Raw genomic sequence first — 21,263 nt, 5'->3', positions numbered from 1 at the left:
AAAAAAAAAAAAAAAAAAAAAAAGTTCAAAGATTACAGTTGTAGGCTCTGAAGCCATCACAGTTTTACAGCAATGAATGCTCTTAACAGCCACCTTGAGTTATCAGCAAAAAAAGAAAAAAGAAAAGGATCAAATAATGTTGGAAGCACAGTTACCTTTAGGTATCCTTGGGGACTGCGTCCGGAACAGCATCCCAACCCCACACCAGGACTCCAAACTCCGTAGATACCCAAGTCCCTGACACTGAGTGGCACAACTTAGGCTGAGGCTCAGCAGCAGAGCACTTTTCTAGCATCTGCAAGGCCCATGGCAAAAACAGCAACAACAACAAATGTCATTGTATTTGCATAACCAACCTACATCATCCCATATACTTTAAATCATCAGCATGTTAATTATAATACCTAATGCAACATAAGTGCTCCGTAAATGTGAATAGTTGTACTCATTACGCTGCATTGTTTAGGGAAGAATGACAAAAAAGGTCTGGACATGTTCAAGACAGATGAGTTTCTTTCCAAATATTTTCCATCCCCTGGTGGTTGAACCCATACCCTCAAAACAAAGTACAGTGGAGTGAAGATCATTTTGAAAAATTCCTGTTACACAGGAAAGTTGAATGGCTTCAACTTTGTGTGTGTGTGTGTGTGTGTGTGTGTGTGTGTCTCCAGGGATTGAGCCCAGGGCCTTTGCAACGAGCTGAATCCCCATCCCGATTTATTTTTTTGTTTATAGCCAGAGTCTCACTAAATTGCTAAATTGTCCAGGCTAAGCTAAACTTACTATCCTCCGGCCTCAACCTCCCAGAGAACTGGGATCACAGGTGTGCCCTACTATACCCAGCAATTTCAACTCTTTTAAAGATTTGGCATTGTGAGTTTTGGGTAGAAAGCCTCCCTACCATCTTCCTATCTTGAACCACAAACAGCTTTATAAAAAACACACTGAAATTAGCCAGGCGTGGTGGCGCATGCCTACAATCCCAGCACTTGGGAGGCTGAGGCAAGAGGATTACCACAAGTCTAACGCCAGCCTGGACTACACAGGAAGACCCTGTCTCAAAAAAAAACTGAAGTTGCTGCATATTTAATATAAAATATCCACTTTCCAGATGCATCTAGTAAGGTACACATATATCTTTGTAATTCCGATTCAGAGAGACTTTTTTCATTCATTCAAAATGTATTAAAAGCACACAGCAAGGTTTCTGGGCTCTTGCAGGCATTGGCCTATGAGGATAGGTGAGATCCAGATGTGGCCCTCTGGAGGTCACTGGTGGCCTACACTGCAGTCAGCCAGTATTTATTGACCCCTCTGTAAGGTGATGTTTCGAGCTGGAGCACAGTACTGGCTAAGGCTGGTTGAAATAGGTGCTCTGCTAAAATATCCAGGGTATGTGACCCCATCTGTGGAGTACTAATCCTGTGATGTTGGCTGCAGTGTCTTGTTGTGGATCTGCATCACAGAGGATCAAACTAAAAGCTCATCACAGGAATGATAAGGCAGGGTGGCTTAGCCCTGTGAATCTGGTGAATCCAGGGGAGAGCGCCGAGGCACACAGGCTCAGGCTGAACGCACCAGGGCCCAGCTGTCAGCACACACCCCTTGCTTTCCTGCCTCCTCCTGCCCTAGTTCTGACCAGCTCTCTGCATATCCAGACCTTGTTTAAAAGCCTGCACTGGTCCTGACCAGCCTTCTCTCTGTGTGTGCACTGACACAGCTTTGCTCCTCAGGATAAATGCCCAGTCGAAGCGCAGGGCCGTCGGCGCCCTTGCCCCAGCACCGGTGATCCCCAAACCGCCTTCTGTATCTGTAGTGGAAAGGCAGTGTTTTTCTGTCCCGTGGTGGTGCAGCACACCAGCACACCAGCACCAGCCGCAGTGCACCCCTGCCACTGCGTTAGCTCCACTTTTACTAACTTGGCATTTCGCATGTGTTAGCCAGGCCATGTGGATTTTCAATTTTCATTGTAAATAGCTTGCCCTGGCTCCCCTAAATACATCAGTGCTTGTCAAATGGTGTGTCCTACTTTTTGGTTTTTCAGAAATGGCCTCTATGCTCAGAAGAGTCATAAATTACCTGGAAATATTCTGCCCACTTTGTATCTTGTAAGCAAACAGGTTTTCCTGCCAGGACTTCTGAGCTATCCAGTACTCACACTCTTCCAAGCGGCATGGATGCAAATGTCATGTGGTTACCAAAACAACCTCAAATAACCCCCTTCAGGGTGAGCGGGAGGCCCCACATGGACATCCCATCAAGCCACAGAGTTTTTCTGGTCAACAGGCACAGTAAGATACGATTAACGTTCGTGAACTAGGCTGCCTTAGTGACATTCAGTGTAAAGCCCATCCTGACACCCAGCTTCCTTGGCCTTTTGTTCTGTGGTGTCTGGGATTGTGTTTCCAAGGATAGGCAGGTTCACAGGGGATGACAAAACGTTCTAGAACTTTCTAATCACAACTCCTGCCCAACTTCCCTCCTGCATTACGTTCAGTATCCCTGGCCCTGGCCCCGATGTTATCAGCTGGAGAGCCCTGGAAGGCTTCTTCCCAGGTCCTTGGCGTCCCAAAAAGAATTGGACACGACACACAGAAAAGGCAGCAAAAGTGTGCATTTATTGAAGGCAGAAAAGAAGTAGCTCTGCAGAGTAAGAGGAGGCCAGTGAAAGGCTCACCGTGGCCCCTAGGATAAGGGGGTCTTTGTACCCAAAATTCCCAGTTTATCTCTCTGCCATGCAAATAAGCCATTGGGATAGACAACTGTCCTATGAAATATTCACTTGGCATCACACTCTATAAGTGTCCCATCAAAATATTCCTGTGTCTTCCTGTTACATGTATTTACACAGGTGTTAAAGACACATATGTGCATGGATCCAGAATAGTGTCTTTCAACTGGCTGTGCCCACATATGCAAATGAAGGATTGAAAGAGCACCTTCGGATTGGTCCTGCAAACAGGACTAGATTCAAATAAGGGACTGAAAATAGCAAGTTTCTGACTGGTCCAGAATAGCATTTTTGGGGCTGGGGATATAGCTCAGTGGCACAAGTGCCTGCCTAGCAAGTGCAGGGTCCTGAATTCAATTCCTAGTACCCCCCCCCCGCAAAAAAAATAGCAGTTTTCTGATTGGTTGTGTGTATAGTGATGATGCTATCACTGTATTCAGAGTGTCCCTCCCCCTAGGAGTGTCCCTCCCCCTGTTGCCCTGACTTGCTGAGCCTTCAGTTCCTGATAGTTTATTTAATACTACAAACCTCCTAGCCATCTGCAGTAACCCACGCTCATATCCCCTTGGAGCAAATGACCAAACCCTGCAATGACCCTACTTAAGTACATCAAATAATAGTAATGTCACCCCTGCTTCAGCAGTGGCTCGGAGTGGGAGCCTTTATATGATCCCATATTTTAAGTGGCAGAAGACCCCAGCAGAGACCTAACTTGGAAACGCATGTTGGAGAAGAGGTCCCCCACATTGTGTGCTAAGCCACATTCCCTCTGCATGCAGGACCACACACCCCAGACACACAGGCCCCCTAATGCACAGCTCAGCGGGTCTGCTGCCACTCAACTATCCTCTTCTTAGAGCAGGACTGGGGAGGAGCCCCTGGTTGGTGGGGGGATCACTGACCAAGTCAAAGAACAGGGTTCAGACTGGGCCGAGAGGGTTGTCTTCCTTGCAGTAGTAGCGCTGGAGTGCAGAAGAACTGCTCCAGAAAAGCCCTGGAGACCTAGAAGGTTGGAAAACTCAAGGGAGATCTTGTGCTTTTATAACCAAACAATTTTATTGATTTTTTTAGTTCTAGCATTCTGTTTTCTGGAAACAAAGGCAAGCAAAGAGGGCTAGGCAGGAGCTGCTTACAGTGTGCTGTGTAGCTCTGGCCAGAGCTCATGACCTCTCTGAATCTCAGTTTAGGTGTCTGTGAAGATGGAAATAATAATCCATGCCATGTTTAAAGTGCTTTGTGAGGGTTTGGGTGTAACTCAGCGTAGAGCATGTGCTTAGCGTGCGTAAGGCCCTGGGTTAGATCCCCAGCACCAGAAAAGGGGAGGGGAGGGGGAAAAAGGACAAGGATTGAACAGCAGACCGTGTTTCTGGTTGTGTGGTCCTGGGAAAGTCCTACGTTCCTCTGTGCCTCTGTTTTCCTCCTGTATAAGATGGGGTGACGTAGCAGCCCTTCACATCCACCTCAGAGGACGTTTCTGAGGATCCAGTAATAGGATGTGCAAGGAGACATGGGAACTGCAGAGCTCCACGTAACAGGTTGGGCTCCCAAGTTCTGGGGCCACTTGAATGGGTCAGTTGTCAGCCCCGGGGCCAAGGTTGGTTGAAAACCTCACTTCTGATGGTACAGGACCTCCAAATGATATAGGGAAATATTACAACTCCCAACCTGCTAGATGTCCAGTACGCCGAGTTTGTGTTCCCCAACATTGAACAGTGAATTCTGAGGAACACAGAAGTTAAGAGTAGGTTTACTGAGGGAGAGACAACTCCTGAGAGATAGAAGGAGACCCAGAAAGTAGGTTGCTGAGGACTCTGATTTACAGGGGAGATTTTATAGGACTAAGTCATGAGGGGGGTACAAAAATCACAAGGTAGGTACAATGTGGGACAAAATTATGATCAACCAATAAGATTACAAGTATAGCCACTCAGGTAATGTAGATCCAATGGGAGAGCAAATCACGTAGTTCTTTCCACTGTACATGGAAAGAACAAGGACCTTTCTTGGAGGGGATGGGTCAGGAGGTTCTGGTCCCTCACCCCAGTGACTCATGCCTATTTAGAATATAAATTATTATCATTATCGCTTATCCCTAGGGAAGGTAGGTAGGTGTAGTCGGTCCTTATCCTGAGGCCTGGCCTTCAATGAATGCGCCTCCAGCCACAGTTGTGATGGGTTCTTATCTTTCTTATCTTCTGCGCTGACTCCCTGGAGGCCCCAGCCCTGTCTGACTCCCTACAGTATTTCTACCGAACTTAGCTGTCTGTGAGACCAGGACCAGGACCTTCTCCCCAGCTGAGTCTGTCCCTCTGCTGTACCCCACCTGCCTCCCCGCAGGCTGTGTCCTCTTCTAGGATGCTCTCAGCAGCCTTTTTGTCCCCTCATCTGTCAGCCACTGCACTGCAGGGAGCTCTACTTCAGATTCCAGTGAACCATCTGCATGCAGTTGAAACATGAGCCCCTCTAGGAGGAAGAGACAACCACCGCAGGGTTCCATTCATCACCATAGCATGGGTGACCCCAGAACCAAAGGGACACGTTTACTTCCATAATAAACCTGAATCTGGCCCCTGTGGTTACAGTAGCCTTTTTGGGGGGGGGGTGGTGGAGGTGGAGATTGAACCTGGAACATTGCATTGAGCTAGCTCTCCAGCCCCCAGCCTTTATTTCTTTTTAATTTTGAGACAGAGTCTCACTAAATCACTAAATTGCCCAGACTGAGCTCAAACTTGCAGTCCTTCTGCCTCAGCCTCCACAGACGTGCACTACCACACCTGGCTTACAGCAGCCTTTAGAACCTGTTTCTCTTTGCTCACCTCCTAAACCTGCTGGAGTAGAGGAGGGCCACAGTAGGTAAGTGGGTAGGTAGGTAGGCAGGTGGGTGGGTGGATGGATAGATAGGTAGCTAGGTAGATAGGAGGTAAGACAGTTAAAGAAGAGAGGTATAGGAGGGTGTTAGATGTAGTCTGTAATTTAAAATGCCCCACTCTTACCTACACACACCGTAGTGCTTTAGGACCCAGTTTTCTCAAGTCTTCAGTTAACGCTAAAATTTAATGTTTAATTGTCTTGGCCCTAAAATTCAATATTGTCTGATGTCTTGTGAAGAAGAAACGGAAAACCCTGCAGAGCGATTTCAGGGTTCCTTTTTGTGTAGTCGGGACAAATAGACTCCAGTCCCGATCCGTGTTCCCAGCCACCCTCATTAAATAGGGAGAGTGCAGCCATCCCAGGGTCACTGTCCCCTACCCCCAGGGCAGTGGCCTTTGGCTTCCTGTGTGTGCCAATGGCCTGGCCGCTCAGCAGGAAACTGAGACGTCCCTTTCTTGCCCCTGGAGAAAACATTCATTCAGCGCATCCTTTTTGTTCTGTGTGGAACAGGGCCAACTTGCAGGATCCGACGTTACTGCTGTCGCCCCCAGATGTGAACCCAGATGTGCACCCAGATGTGAACCCTAGCATTTGCAGAATCTCTTTAAGTCACTCTCCAGTAAAAGATGCTGGGAGGAAGCACCCAGTTCCTTCTGCTAATAACCACAGTGTCATGTGACACCACCCCTCCCCCCACCATTTCTTGCCTCCGAAAACCACCCACCCACCCCACCGATAAAGTCGCTTGACGTCTGTCCTTTATCCGCCAACATCTACACTTCCTTCAAGGTGGTAATCTTTTGCTTTCATTACTTAAGTGCTTTTTGATTCCTAATCCTTACCCAGTTGCTTTGGGGCTCGCATAAACAGTTAACAAAACAGTCGCAGGAGGCAGCCGTTTCGCTTTCTGGGCTTGTTGTTCTTGGCACGGGGTGAGTTCTATGAACTTCTGGTGTCCAACTGGTAGGACCTGAAACTCTGTGTTTAACAAGTGCCTGTAGTCAAAACAGTTGGTATGTACGAGCAAGTGAGGGTAGCTGGTCTGGACTGCAGCTGGTCAGCCGTCGGGTCTTGCTCTAGAATACGGAATCACGTTGCTCTGTTTGGGGCTTTGTTATTGCGATTCTTTCTCTTTTTCCTTTTTCTTTTTTGCAATGGCACTCGTGCTAGTGTGCACTGCTTCAGGTTCCAAAAGTACAACATGTTTGCAGTCGTCGTAGCATCAGATTAAGTTGGCAGCCTGAGCCTCTCTGTAAGTGGTTTTAGTTTACATCTCTTCTTCTAGCAGGATGTTTTGCATAATTTTGCTGATCCTGGGTTATTTATAGACTTTTTGGAGAAACGGGGGATGCATGAGACTTTCTGTTCCAACTGTGGAAAGTGAAATGCGTTTCTGCTTTTACAGAGACAGCAAATGCATGTGGGCAACACGGGGTTATTTTTGCTCTTAAAAACTTATTTCCCCGAGAGGCCACTGGGTAACATTCTGGGGCTCACTTTCCAGCCGTAGACCTCGGAGACCCGAATCGTTGGGGTAGGATGTGGTGTTGTTTTCCCTTGATCAGTCACAAACCGAGTAAAATGAAAGTGATGATGCCATTTCCTCTGGGACTTGCAGCGAGGGTGGATGCGGTGATTGGGTATTGTTTCCAACATCCACGACGTGTTTGCAGTGGTCATTTGGCAACCTGCAGCCTGCCGGGGAGCCAGTCAGAGGAACTCAGGGTCGTAGCAGAGGGGATAGAGGAAGGATGACCCCGGGGCAGAGGATTTTAAAGTTTGTCCCCACCTAAAATGACTGATCTTGAGATGCTGATGTTTTTCAAATGGTCATCAGCTACAAGATGGCCTGCCAACCAATTCGAGACATGTGTGACATCCTAGCCTGGTGGTGGTGGTGTCTTTGGGGGACCCTGTAACGTATGTTGAATGAGAACTAAACCTGGGCACATATGAAAATGCTGAGCCAGAATTAGCACTCTATAAAAGGGCTTCCCATAATATTTACTAGAACAGTTGGCTAAAAATTGCTCCACTTTGCCCACTGAATGGCTGTGTAATCAAAGCAGCCCTTGATAGCATACCTTGAGCACCTCCCGCCTCGGAGGCGGCTGCTCCTGGCATTTGCATGGGTAAGTGGCGCTCTGTTCATCAGCATAATGAGTGTAGCGTCCCAGTCTAATGGTCCAAGAGAACGCTGTAAATGAGACACTTCATTGTGCCTCGGGTTAAATATTTTAAACCAAACAAATGGAAAAGGAGGGAGAAAGTGATAAACATCGTTTAGGCCGTGTGGAAGGCCTTCTGAGGAGCCGGTCTGCTTGGATCCAGATCCTTGGGTGCCACATAGATGGGTCCAACCCGCTCCCTTCCCCTGGAATCGCGCGAATGGGAATGGACAGTGGAAACGGAAATTTCCAAGGTACTAAGTGTGACCATTAGGCCGAATCTTGACACAGTGACAGCTGCCAAGAGCACGTTTCTTTCTCCTCCATGTTTCTCTCATCCACAGAAAAGCGTAATTTTTCTCTCCTCCCACCTTGCAGAGAATAACGATGAGGCCGGCTTGCTCCGGGTCTCAGATGGTTGGTGTGCCCTGCTTTCGCACGCCAGCCCCACGGAGCAGGTGGAGGACAGTTGGAGCCCTTTGGTCCCAGAGCTGGGGCTTGGCTTGCACACTGGCGCTGGGGAGCTGGAACCGAGGCTGACACTGACCCTCAGACCTTGGCCTTCGGTTGCCCCAGCCACACTGGGCAAAGTGGCTGCAGTGGGAAGTCATAGAAGTTCTCATTTTGGATTAGATTCACTGTCCCCATGGGTAGGGACCCTGTCCCTTCTTCTCCTGTGTAGTCTGTCAGGCTGGTATGGGGAAATTGAGGCCTGCCTGGAAGCCTCAGGTTTAGGGGTGCATTGGTGTGTGCATGTAGGCTTGCATGGTTGGGGGGACCCCTCCCTGTGTAGTAACTCCCCCCACCCCTGTGAATGAGGGGAAGAAAGGGGACCTGCAGGCCTTCATGCTGGGCTGGCAGTGGGAGAGGTGGCAATCAACATTCTCCTCCTCAGGCTTTTGCATTTAAATTGGCCAGACACTCCCACCCCACCATCCTCGAGAAAGTGACAGTGTGTCACAGCTCCTTCTCTGAGAGCTCTGCCTCTGCCTCTGCCACCCGCTGGCGCCACCCCCCCAACCCCTGCAGACACCAGCCTGTCAATACCTCCTTCCTCGCTTTGATCTTCCTGCCGGCAGACACATCTGCTCTTTGATTGCAATTGATCCGGTGTCTGGCCCCTTCTCACAGTGAGCACTTGTGAGTCCTCTTCCCTCCAGGCCTCAGGGCCGTGGTTCCCCCTGCCTCACACTCCAGGGGAACTCCACAGCTGACTGGCAGGGCCTGGGGTCCCTGGGAAGAGCCGGGCATCAAGGCAGAACCTGGAGCTGGACTGAACTCCTGGCCAAACGCTGCATTGGGCCAGAAGGTCGGAATCTGTCCACCAAACCTTGCGAATGTGCTGTGGCCACCTCACTTGGCCCTTGGTCCATGAACTCCCAAGGTCTTTTATTTTTTTCCTGAAACTACAGCACTGATATATAGGTTAATCAGAACCTAGGAGTGGAAGAGGCCAAACAACAAAGTAGGTTGGTAGGAGGAGTTGGTGACTCCCAGGCTGTGGCCTGGACTCACTCACTGTTTCAGGCAGCATTCAGTCCTGCTCCCGCTCCATGCAGAGGCTCAGCCTCAGGGCTCAAGGTGGGCAGGATCAGCCCCCACTGTGACCAAAGAGGACGACGCGTTGGAGTTGCGATCCTGTGAGAGGTTCAGTGTCCTCTGCCCACCAAACCATACTTTTTCTCCCTAATACGGGAGAACACAAGTGATTTTCAGGTAAACCAGCTATCTTAGTGTGCTAGGGCTGTCACGGCAAAACAAAACAGACTGCGGGCTTAAATAGTCTACAAACTGGAAGTTCAAGATTAAGGGACCAGCAAGGTTCGTTTATCCCTGAGGCCTCTCCGTGGCTTGCAGATAGCCACATCCTTGCTGCCTCCCCTCATGGTCATCCTCTGTGTGCCTTGTCCTTGGTGTCTCTTCCTCCTGCAAGGACGCTGGGCATATCACATCGTAAGGGCACTGTTTTAACTTGATCGTGTCTTCAAAGACTCTAACTGTGGCTGCATACTCAGGCACTCAGGGTTAGGACATCAGCAGGTGGATCGGAGAACACAGTTCAGCCCATAGCACCAGTCAGCTAAGAGCAGCCCTGTCCCAGCTCCTTTGGGCAGCAGTGCCAGCACCCTGCAGTAACCACCTTGCCAGAGGGATGGATCTGAGTTGGTTCCCAGGTCCTTGCGGCTGTAGCCCCAGGCACCAACTCTATGCGGGTGCATGGTCAAAAGCAGCACAGTGAGAAAGGTGGGAATATATTTGCAAGTCACAGAAAAACTCGACAGGGGCTGTGGTATCTGAGTTACCTTTCATGTATCCTGTGATGATTCTTAGCTGACTCCACAGCCCACCTGTCTTGAGGGAGACTGTTATAGGGAGGTTGAGAGAGGGTCACTTATAGACCAGTGAGCTCCAGAAACTGTCTGGCAGGAGTGGTTCTCTGCCACCTCCCCCCACCACCTTTCTGGGCAAACTCCCTGACCTGTTAATAGACCCATTGGAATAGCTTCTCAGTGTCTTGCCACCAAGTACGTGTGTATACGTGTGTGTGCGTGTGCATGTGTGTGTTAATCTGCCCTTGGTGTTCACTCCTCCTGGAAGTTGATAAGCCAGCCTTAGCTGGACTAAGGGAGGGGATCTTACTTATGCCAGTTCTTGCTGCTACTTTCCCAGAGCCCCCACAGTGACCAAAGAGCCCTGCTGTGGGATATGTCAGCCCAGAGATGCTGCTAGGGACAGATAGGTGGCCTTTGACAGCCCTTTGCGTGAGGTTCCAAGGTCTTTACTTCTCTGAGGACATCCTCAGCTGAGGAAGGACAGGTTTCCGGGGGTCTGCCTGGAAGGTGTCAGAGCCCAAAGCCCACTATTCTTAGAAATTGCCACCAGAATTGTGGGTTCAAGCCACAGGGGAGCTGAAAAACAGCCTCCCGATCCTTCATCACCTGCGAGTCCCTGCTCTCGATTGCTCAGGTCCTGGTCTCAACAAGGGGGTGATGGAGAGACTATTCAGCAGGCCAAGGGTCCCTTGCAAGTGTGGGGGACCCACTCCCCTTTCTTTCTAAGCCAGCCTCAGCGCGGATCTGAGGCTAGAGAGGGGTGCTTACTGCCTGCAGAGGCATCAGGAATCCATTCCATTGCAGCAGCTGTGGTGTGCTGACCTCTGGCCACCCGAGTCATCTATAGGTTCTTTGTTCACTGAGCAGGTGGGTTCCTGTTGATGGAAGTGGTATCACTAAGTTAGATGTTATTTAGTAATAATCATTGTACAGTTCTTTTGTTTACATTGCCTGACTCAAACCGCTTTTGGTCTGATCTCACTGGGGAGCAAGTTCTGCTAACCTCAGGAATGGGGCTGCTGCAGGGACAGCCAGGATTTGGGCTCCAGCACTTGGCCACCAGGGCTCCTCTGGGTTCCAGCAGCCTTGTTTCTCCACTGGGCTGTGGATAAGGAGGGTAGTTAGGGAACTGGTAAACCATGTTTATCGTCAGCATTATATTTCTTGTTAGCAGTAACGGTAGCATTTGACGCTCACTAGGTGTAATGCCTTGCTCTGCATTTTACAGCTAGTCTCAGGACCCCAGGAAGAAAGGGCCTCTCATTAGCTTCTTTCTTGCAGACACCCAGGGGGGCTCCTCATAGGAAGATAGAGAAATGAGGGCCAGGACACACAGGTCCAGAAGGCAGGAGATTGCTACAACCACTTCTCAAGGGCACTGGCCGCAGAGCACAGGGCACGGATCGGGTTACCCTGGGCCTGTCCACTTCCACACTGTGAGTGAGGATGGGAAGAAGAGCAGCACTGCGGGTGGGTTTATGGATTTCCCGTGTGGGAGGGAGGACAGATTCATCCATGAATTGGAGTCCAGAAAGATCCCAGCAGGCGGGAGCAGTAGACTGAACCCAACACGGGGACACTTTGAAAGGATACCCGCGGATCTATCCGCTTGGCAGCAGGATGGGTGAAAGGAGACTTGGAGGGGAGGCAGCTGTGAGAAGTAAGACGTCAAGACTGGCTCTTGCTGTTTGTAGAACTGGGCAGACTGCTGTGCAATTTTTCTTCCTTCTGAGCTCCAGTCTGGAAAGAGAACCCAGGCCAGGAGGGGAGGGAAAATGATTTGGGAGGATTGGCTTAGAAAGGTGGCTGGGGTTGTTTAGCCCGGAGAAAGAGCTTTCTAGAGACACATATTTAGCCAAGTATCCCACTGTTTCGGGGGTTAGAGCGGTTTAAGGCGACCCCATAGAGTGGAGACAGGATTAGTGTGGGGGCATCATAAAGGCCTGCATAGGAGCAGAGCTGCCCACCCGGAGCCAGCCGAGTCTGCAGAGAAGCCTGCAGCCTGAGGGTGAGACTAAGGCAGCCCAGGAAGTGGCTGTCAGGGATTACTGATACCTGCTGAGAGGCTGTGAGTCCCAATTTCAAGCTGTACAACCTGGGTCCCTGGAGAGTGGTGATCCCTCAGATAGACCTGTATCAGGGATGGGAGGGGTGGAGGAGGCCAGCTGTGCCTCAGTTTCTCATCTGTAAATAGTGAGTGGAGTCTGCCTGGGCTTCGTGTGCTATTGTTGCTGGCTTGACTCAGACTGACTTTACCAAGGGAAGACATTAAAGCAAACATTCCTCTGGACATCCAGCAACCCTCTATCAGCATCATCATCCGTACATAGTGGAAGGAGATCTTGACTCAGATACGAGACCTAAATTGGCAGTGTTTGGGAGCCATTGTCTTAGAGTGCCTGTTTGCTGTCTCTTGATGGCCACCTTGATTATCTTAACTTAAAAATTACTTCCTTGCTGGGTATGGTGTAATCCCAGCACCCTGGAGGCTGAAGCAGGAGAATGGCAAGTTCAAGCCCAGCCTGGGCAATTTAGCAACTTAGCAACAGCCTATCCTCAAATTTAAAAAGGGCTAGAGTTATAGCTCAGTGCAAAGGCCCTGGGCTCAATTCCCATAGCCCCTACCACCAAGTGACCTCTTTACATGGTCCCAAACAGGATTCTGAAGGTAACTCAGTTATCTTAACATTGGTTGTTCTGTTTATAGATTGTCCTGGCCCTTTCTTTCTGCAGGCTTTTCATTTATTGTTAGTATTATTATTGAGGTGAAATTCATATAATGTGAAATTAAGCATTTCAAACTGAACAATTCACAGGCATTTTGTACATTGGCAGTGTTGCACAACTACTTCTATCTTGTTCCAAAATGTTTCCTCACTCCAAAATAAGACCTCGTGCTCACTATGCAGTTACCCTCCCTCCCAGCTCCCAAAATCACCAACCAGTCTGCATTCTATCTCTGTGGGCTTTACTTTTTGGACCTTGCCTATAGGGGGAACCATGCAATGTGAATGTTGTCCTTTTCTGTGTGGGTTTTTTCATTTAACACAATGTTTTTGAGATTCCTCTGTGTTGTAGCATCTATCATGCTTTGTTTTTTGTGGTTGAATAATGTTTCGTCATATGTATAGACTATAGGTGGGTTGGTTGGGTTTTTTTTTTTTTTATCCATAGTGGAGAGTCGGATGTTTCCACCTTTTGACTCTTGTGAATTGTGCTATTGTGCTACTGTGAACTTTGGAGCACAAGGCTGTATTTGAAGACCTGTTTAAAATTCTTCGGGGTATATGCCAGGAATAGAATGACTGGGCCATGGAGTAATTCTGCTTGACTTGTTTTAATTAAAAATATTTTTTTAATTATGGTAAAATACACTTGACATAAAAGTTAGCATCTTAACCATTTTGAATGTGCAGTTCGGCGGCCTTAAGTACATTCAACCATCACTATCATCCACGTCCAGAACTCTTCATCCTACAAAACCAAAACACTGTACCCATTAAGAGTAACTTCCCAGTCCGCCCTCCTCAGGCCCTGGCACCCACCGTTCTACTTTCTCTCTCTCAATGGACTACTCTAGGTACCTCACATGAGTGATATCATGCAGAATTTGTCATCTTGTGACCAACTCTTTTCACTTTGTACAACATACTCAAGGTTCATCCATGTTGAAGCATGTGTCAGAATTTCTTTCATTTGTGAAGCTAAAGGACACACACACACACATCACATCACATTGTGTTTATCCACTCATCCATGGATGGACATTTGGGTTGCTTCCATCATTGGGCTATTGTGAATAATACTGCTATGAACTTGGGTGAACAAGTATCTCTTTGAGACCCTGCTTTCACCTCTTTTGGCTATATACCCAGGAGTAGAATTGCTGGATCATATAGTAATTCTATTTTTAATTTTTTGAGGAACTACCATAGTGTTTTCCATAGCAACTGTACTATGTTCCCAAGCATAGCATACAGGGTTCCGCTTTCTCCACATCTCCCCTTCGCTGCTGCTGCTGCTGTTGTTAATAGTTGTCCCCCAGCTCCAGGTACCTCCTTGTGGTTTTGATTTGCATTTCCCTAGTGACTAATGAGGCGGAGCACCTTTTCCTATACTCCTGTTGCCCATGTGTAAATCTGCTTTGGAGAAATGTCTGTTTGGGTCCTTCGTGCATGTTTGAATTGGACCATTCCTGCCTATGTTTGTATTTAGAGTCAGGCTTCGAAACTTGCTCCTCAGACACTAGCATGGTGTAAACATTGCATCTTAAGGCACCAGTTTGCTGAGAACTGGGCCCACCTACTTATCCCACAGGACCTGAGGTGAGGAGAAGGAACGGGGCTGACAGAGGCAGGGCAGAGCTCTGGAGGGGCCAGCATGGTGTGGGACAGCCAACACGAGGGCAGTGTGCCATCTGTGTCCTCCAGGTCCTCCTGGGACGCTCCACAGAGGTCCTAGGAAAGCTGTCCGTGTTTTCTCCGGAGGGACTCACCCTCCCGGGCCACGGGGCCTGCCCTTTCATCTGCGTTTCTTCTAAGCATTGCAACACCCAGCAGGCCTCTACTTGACAGTCCCCTGGGTGGGGAGAATGTGCCCAGGAGCCCTTGACCCGCTGGCCTCAGTCTGCAGGACAAGGCTCACAGCGTTACCCTCAGGAGCAGACTGTCCCCGGCCGAAGCTACAAATGCCTGAGAGGGAGGGTTAGGGCTGCGTGGTCAGCTCACACCCCGTTGTCCACGTTGACTCTACTCCAAGACACTGACCAGCGCGCCTCCTCCCAGCCCGAAACTGATTAACTCTCTGTAATTCTGGGAAGAAGCTCTCTCCACAAGAGCAGGAAAGGAAGCCAAGAACCCAGAGGGCCAAAGTCGTATCATCCATGAATAATTCTCCCACGGCAGACCCGGGCTCTGGCTTTGGTCATATTGTCAGGCTGCTGAGCTGGTGGTTCCCACGGGGCCTTCCTTCCAAAGGCGAGGGGCTCTTCCTCGCTCATGGGATGGTCCCAGCTCCTCAAAGCCCAAAATTCTCCCGGAGTCACACTGCTGGGCCTGAGGAAGCCGTCATCTCTTAAAAGTTTGCTTCTAGTTTTCCTAGCTGAAAGGCATGCTACCGCTAGCGGGAGCTGACTCAGAGTTCCTCAGGTAGTAGCCAGGTTGCGCAGAGCAGTGCTGGATAAAGCACAGGAGAGCACCTCATAACAGATACCGAGGCTCCAGCCCCACTGTCCCTCTGGCTTTTTTAAAAATTAAGGTGAAATTTACGTGACAGAAAATTAACCATTCCTTGACTGCTCCCCATCCTCTTTTTGTTCCCTGACAACCAGCACTGTGCTCTGCTATCCCTCCCTCTGCGTTTATCTGCCCTGCATACTTCATACAGATAAAATCATATCGCATGCAGCCTTTTGTGGACCGTAGTCTGCGTGGGAGTGGGGCCCTTCCCCTACAGTCCGCTGCCTTTGCCAAGATCAGGAAATAAACATCCTAAGAATCCAGAATGAATGAAAGCCCCTGCTTGCGTGCGTAGTGAAAAGGTCGCAAAGTTTTTCTGGTTATTCCAGTGACCTCTCCGCTCTCTGCAGAGCGTAGTGCTGGTAGTTGGAGTGGACATTGCCCTTCAGGATAGAGTGGGAGGGGCAGAAAGGCCAGAGGTGTCTACAGGCCACCCGGGGCAGGTCTGCACAGGTCTCAGGCCAAGCTGACAGCAGCTCCCAGAGCCCAAGGGTAGCCACCATCCGGGGCGGTAGAAAGGCCCCCACCCTGCGCACACAGTGCTCACTGCCTCGAGCAGCCACGAGCTCACTGCCTGTGGCCACAGCACCCGTGTGTGGTTCAGGAAAACCCAAGTTCATCTGCCAAATTCAGGATGCGAGCCGGCCATGCTGGGCCTTCGCTCTGCCTTTCCCTGGTCTCGCTGGGCGTGGCCTCTGAAAGGGAAGTGGTGTGTTCTGACTGGCTGGGGCCGCAGCCAGGAGCCAGGAAACGTCTTCAGTGGTGTGGCCCAGCGTGGCCCTGGCCCAGCCTCCCATCCAAACGGCAAGGCTGGCTCCTCAGGATGTGTAAGTGTGAGCGCAGGGCACAGGCGCCACCCAGGACGGCGTGGGGCCGGCGCAGGGCACGGCAGAGCGAGCCTGGCAGAGCAAGCCTGGCAGGCCAAGCGTGCGGCAGCCCATGGCGCCTGCAGCAAGATGAGCCTGAGCACAGACAGCGCTCTTGGGCCGTGGGCAGGAGCTGGCGCCGAGACAGGGCTGAGGCGGGCAGTGTGGACAGCAGCTGCCTTGGAAAGAGGTCAGGAGTAGGAGGTTGGGTTGGGGGCCGATCTATTTTGGATGGCCCTTCTGGAGGCACAAGCCTTGGGTCAAGGAAGGAACAGAATGGAAAATTTTACAGCACACCTTTCTGAGCACCAGCAAGCCAGCTATCCTGACCTGTACGAGTTGTCACCCCCACCTCTCAGAGCTGATGGGCAGCCCAGATGACACCTTGTGCCTTTGTGTACCCTCCGGGCTGCTTTTCTTTGTTGTTTTTTATGCAAATTGTGCTAAGAAATGCTTCAGACCTTTGCTGTTTGAATGATGCCCATTTCTTGAAGCTAGCAAGCTGCATTTTTCTCCTTTCCCACTCATGATGGTCCTCAGTGCAGGGTGCACACCAGGAGCCCTCAGTAATATGGGGTCCTGGCTGGCTCGCTAGGATGATTTGAGCCCTGAGAGGCCTAATTTATAACTGGAGTGTTGATTCCTGTGTGCGCAGAGAGAAATAAAGGGGAACACACACACACACACACACACACACACACACACACACACACGGAATTCCTCACTAAATGCTACAAGTGAGTGGCTGACAGTAAGAAGGCAGATCTTGGTTACATTTCAGGTCCCTTTCTGTCTTCGGTTTTTGTTGGTATGTTAATAATGGTTGATCTTAAATCATGTAAAACATTTTGCCTTCACCAATATAACTCAGACCTTTTGCTCCTAAAGAAGAAGGAGAGAAGGGAGGGGAGGGAAAAAAAACAGCGTCTGTCTCTGTACGCATATGTTGACAGGGCACGGCCACACCCTACTTCAAGACAACTTCCTGTTTGCCACTGCCAACTGCCACTCCAAGGAGAACAGAAATGGTTCCGTTAGTGGCCGCTGCGGAACCAGGACAGCCTGTGGGGTGAGTGGCTCTGAGTGACACTGAGACCTGAGCAGGGAGCGGAGACTTTGTACCTTTGATTCGGGAGCCCAGGCCCCTGTGCTGTCCAAATTGGAGGTTGGTTCAGAGAGAAATAAAGCCGCAGTGGCCTCCCCCACCTCCAGCCAGTGCTCCTCAAACAATATGTTCCCGGAGGATTCTTGTAAATGGAAAAATTTTAACTCAGGGGCAGGGAGATGCTGCCAACTGCCTGCTTAGGAAAGCTACTACATGTGATTTTTTTTCATGTACAGGCAACTTGTGTTAGGTGCCTGCTGTGAGTGGCACGGTAGTAGCCACCTCCACGTGTCGCCTGTCTGCCCGACACTCGTTTATTTGACAGTGAGTATAGTGAGGGCTCGCTGGGCAAGACCTTGTGCTGAATGCCAGGGATAAGAGAGAGAGCAGGATGCTTGTCCTCGGGTGTGTCCAGGCGCCAGACACCAAAGCCCATGACCCACAGGACGACGCTCAGTGGTAGCAGGTGACTCGGCGCACCCTAGGGGAACTGCCCAGTTGTGATCTGTGATATGGGTATGGTTGTCCCTGTTTTGCTGGTAAGGACACAGGCCTTGAGGGATTAAGTTGCTTGCCCAACTCACAGAGCTGATCAGTGACAGAGCTGGTTTTGAGCCCAGATCTTTCTGATGCCTGGGACAGTTGTGTTTCATCCATATTTCCAGTGACTTCCAAAGCTGGTGAAGCATAAAAACTACCTCAGGACTTTAAGAAAAATAAAACAGATTTGGGGGCCCCACCATTGCAAGAATGAAGGACTCCCTGTTCCATGGGGTCCCTAGCAGGTACGTGCAGCTCTACTGCCCACCTCCAGGACCCCTTCCATGAGGTAGGACCTACATGCCCGAGACAGATGGCAGCAAGGCCCCTGGGTGAAGGCTGCTGCTGGTGCCTCAAGACAGGCCTGGGAGGACCTAGCCCAGCTGTCCAGGTGGTTTAGTGAGACATCAGGGATGACAGTTCGTGGATCATGTGCCTTGTTTTGCCCAGTGTCCAGCTGCAGCTCCCCTGCTGTGCCTCTGGGGTGGGGTGGGGTGGGGTCCACTGTGCCATTTTCAATGGACTCCAGTGGTTTGTCCCAAGCCGGGGCCACCAGTTTTCACCCTGACACAGTGACTGCCGTGTGACTCCTGCAGAGGGTGTGTGGCGCTTGTGAGGGGTGACTCCCATGGAGAGGAGTAGGAGCGCTCATGTGGGGCTTCTGGTCAGCACCCACACCCACACCCTGTCCGGATGGCCGCACGGGGAAGCGCTGGGCGATAAAGGGCTTAACGACTTAGAGGACTGAGCCCCGCTGCCAGTGGAGACTGCAGGCCCGGGGAGCTGTCCAATCCCCCTGGTTCTTCAGGCAGCAGCTGCCTTCTGAGGGGCAAGCCTGTACCCCAACTTCTGACAGACCTGGAGAGTGCCATCCCTACCCTGGGAGCCCTCTGATGGTGAAGGTCCAGTAATGGCAGAGTCTGTCTTTATCGCCACTGCGATAACCAGTGCTCGTATCCCGGGCTGAGAGCGTGGAGGTACCAAGGAAATGCTCAAAAAGAGCAAATGAATGAATGAAGCTTCACTTTAACTCATCTTGTTCTCTCCTTGCTGCTGTATGTTTGCATCTGTGTTCTCTCTTTCACCCTTTTTGTTTAAGGGGATGTCAGCGCTTTTGCAGCTTGTGGGTTTCTGTCTTTGTCCTTGTCCTTATGTGGACTTATAAACATGGAACCCATTAAGCACTTCATCCTAAATCCTTCCTTTTTTCTTCATCCTGGTATTCATGTTAAATATTTTTATACAGGAGTGATTAGTGTTTACATCTTATTTGTGATATTTTCCATCATTTTGTGGATTTGGGTTTGCTGTTTCGCTTACATATTCCCTTAAATTGAGACAACCTTCATACCTGTCATTTTCATTTGTCTTATTATAGCTCATTCAGGTCATTTGTAGTATTTTTTTATTACTGTAAACAGTGCTGCTGAGAATATCTTTGAACTTTTTTTTCCCTTTGGGGATATTTCCTTAAGGTCTATTTTTTTGAACTAACATTACCAGATTACCAGATCAAAGGCTGTAAATGCTTTTTAGTTCCTGTTATTATCACCAGGGTACTCTCCAGAAAGACATAATCCCTTGAAAGTAGCCCTGGCAGTGTGCGCATGTGCCTGCTTCTTGCGGGTTTTCCTTCTAGCTAGGCTGGGTGTCTGCTGAAGGCGTCCCTGGGGGATGATGGAAATATCTCAGGCCCTGGAAAATCCCTGGGACTCCCCAGATCCTACCCAACCTTGGCTGAGCCTGCAGATTTGCACCTCACTATAAATGACAAAGAGTGGAACAGGTGGGAGGAGGAATGTATAAGGTAGTGGGGAGGTAAAGAGGACCCTGCGTTATCAGATGCCACAGATCATCCCAGGGCAGCTCTCAATGTGGAAAATGCCTTTTTTTCAGACTCACCTCAGACCCACAAGGAGCATTCTAAACCAGGTGGCATGGTAGACCAGGTGGCATGGTAGAAGGGGCCCTGGCTTTGGGGTCAGTCATGCCTGGGCCTTCCTCATAGCTGCTCAGGGCTGTGTAGCATTGGTGTTGTTTCATAATCTTGCTAAGCTTCGATTTCTCTATCTGTACCAAGGAGACTAACAGTATCAGACGGCTTTGTGCGGCTGGTGGGTAGGTCACGTGTGCCAGTGAGTGGAAGGTATCTGCAGCACCTGACACAGAGTAGGCTCTTGAGAAACACTGCTGTCCTTTCCAGCCGAATGAATGGGCATGAGGTGACCGGATGACCAAGGAACGAACCCGCACCCCCGGGGTTTTGGGAGCTGGGCTAGCATGAGCAGTGTCGGCCACTTGCCCATACTGGCACTGGTCACAGAACTTACTGCTCCACAGAGCTCATATGGCCCGGCCATGAGTAGAGGGTGAAAAGGCAAAAAAAGACCAAGTGTAAGTCAGTCAATGACAGGCGTTCGTTCTTTGAGGAGCACCTCCCAGCTGCACAGGGTCTGACGTGTTGTAAGGAGGCAGCAAAGAGGGGGCAGGCCCCCAGAAACTCCCTAGCATCCCAGGCTCTGGAAAGGCTGGGCTGGGCTCGGCTCTGTCTGCCCCCCACTTCCTGCCTCAGTGCCTTGACTTCCTGCCCAGCCCCAACTACCATGGCGCGCTACATGGTGCCTGGCTACCATGGTAGCAAATGAGACCACAGGCCCAGATTCCTGCCCCAGCTCCTCCACAGAGCAGCCTGGGGATCTGGGGCAAGTTTCTCAACTGCCTCTGTTCCACAGCTACCAATGAAGGGAGTGCCTGCCTTGCAAAGCAGTTGTGAGGCGCAGATTCCTGTGATTCCTGATGCCAGGGTCCCTCTCTGCCTCTCTTCCTCCAATTCCAGTGTACTTTTGGAGCAAGGTCCCTGGGAATTCAGGGTTGTCCTTTATGGCTGCAGCCACTGTAGCAGGGAGTACTCTCTGAAGAAATGCAGCTGGCTAAGGACTGGCCGGGGACCTGCCCTCCAGGTAGCGACAGAAAGGTGACACTGTCAAATGAAGATGCCAGGTGCTGGCCTCCACCCAAGCTGGCTTACGCAACCGTGCAGGCCGCAGGTAACTGTGGTGCTCAGTCTATGAGGAGGGAACCAGCCCCTTGAAAGCCACGCTGGAAAATTCCCAACAAATTTTTTCTCAGAATGGTCCGGGAACCCTCACTGGATGTCTGTGGCTGCGTGAACTGTCCATGAGGTATCCGTGCTGATGTTGAAATGAAATGGTCTTGAGATCTGCACAAGGGCTGGGAGAGTTTTGGATTTTTACTGAGGTGGAATTGCTGGAGAACCTGGGGATTTTATCTGCAGAGAGGAAGGGAAGGGGGTCGTGGAGACAGATTTGTGGGATGCTGTGGGTCTGTGTCTGCCAGCACCACTCTGCTGGCCCCCAGCTGCCCCGTGGGGAGGCACTTGAGTGTTGAAGGG

The 21,263-nt window shown here is 50.3% G+C and overlaps 1 protein-coding gene across 19 annotated transcripts in view; it reads left to right on the top strand.

Moving 5' to 3' along the window:
- Positions 1-21,263, top strand: part of Atxn7l1 (ataxin 7-like 1) — a 224,167-nt gene that overhangs the window by 149,565 nt on the left and 53,339 nt on the right. The window contains exons 1-2 of one of the 19 annotated variants that reach the window (XM_005377258.2): positions 16,083-16,167; positions 17,160-17,275. The exons of 12 other annotated variants lie outside the window; for them this stretch is intronic. Coding sequence is in view for 1 of the 7 variants with exons in the window: in XM_005377253.1 (XP_005377310.1) it covers positions 16,297-16,396 (100 nt within the window). In the remaining 6 variants the exon portion in view is untranslated. 6 more of the 19 variants (XM_005377257.2, XM_005377259.2, XM_005377262.2 and 3 more) reach the window with 6 other exon arrangements.

This window comes from Chinchilla lanigera, unplaced genomic scaffold (assembly GCF_000276665.1).
Source record: "Chinchilla lanigera isolate Chin_1 unplaced genomic scaffold, ChiLan1.0 scaffold00009, whole genome shotgun sequence".
NCBI classification, from domain to species: domain Eukaryota; kingdom Metazoa; phylum Chordata; class Mammalia; order Rodentia; family Chinchillidae; genus Chinchilla; species Chinchilla lanigera.
This window is presented reverse-complemented; position numbering and strand designations above follow the sequence as displayed.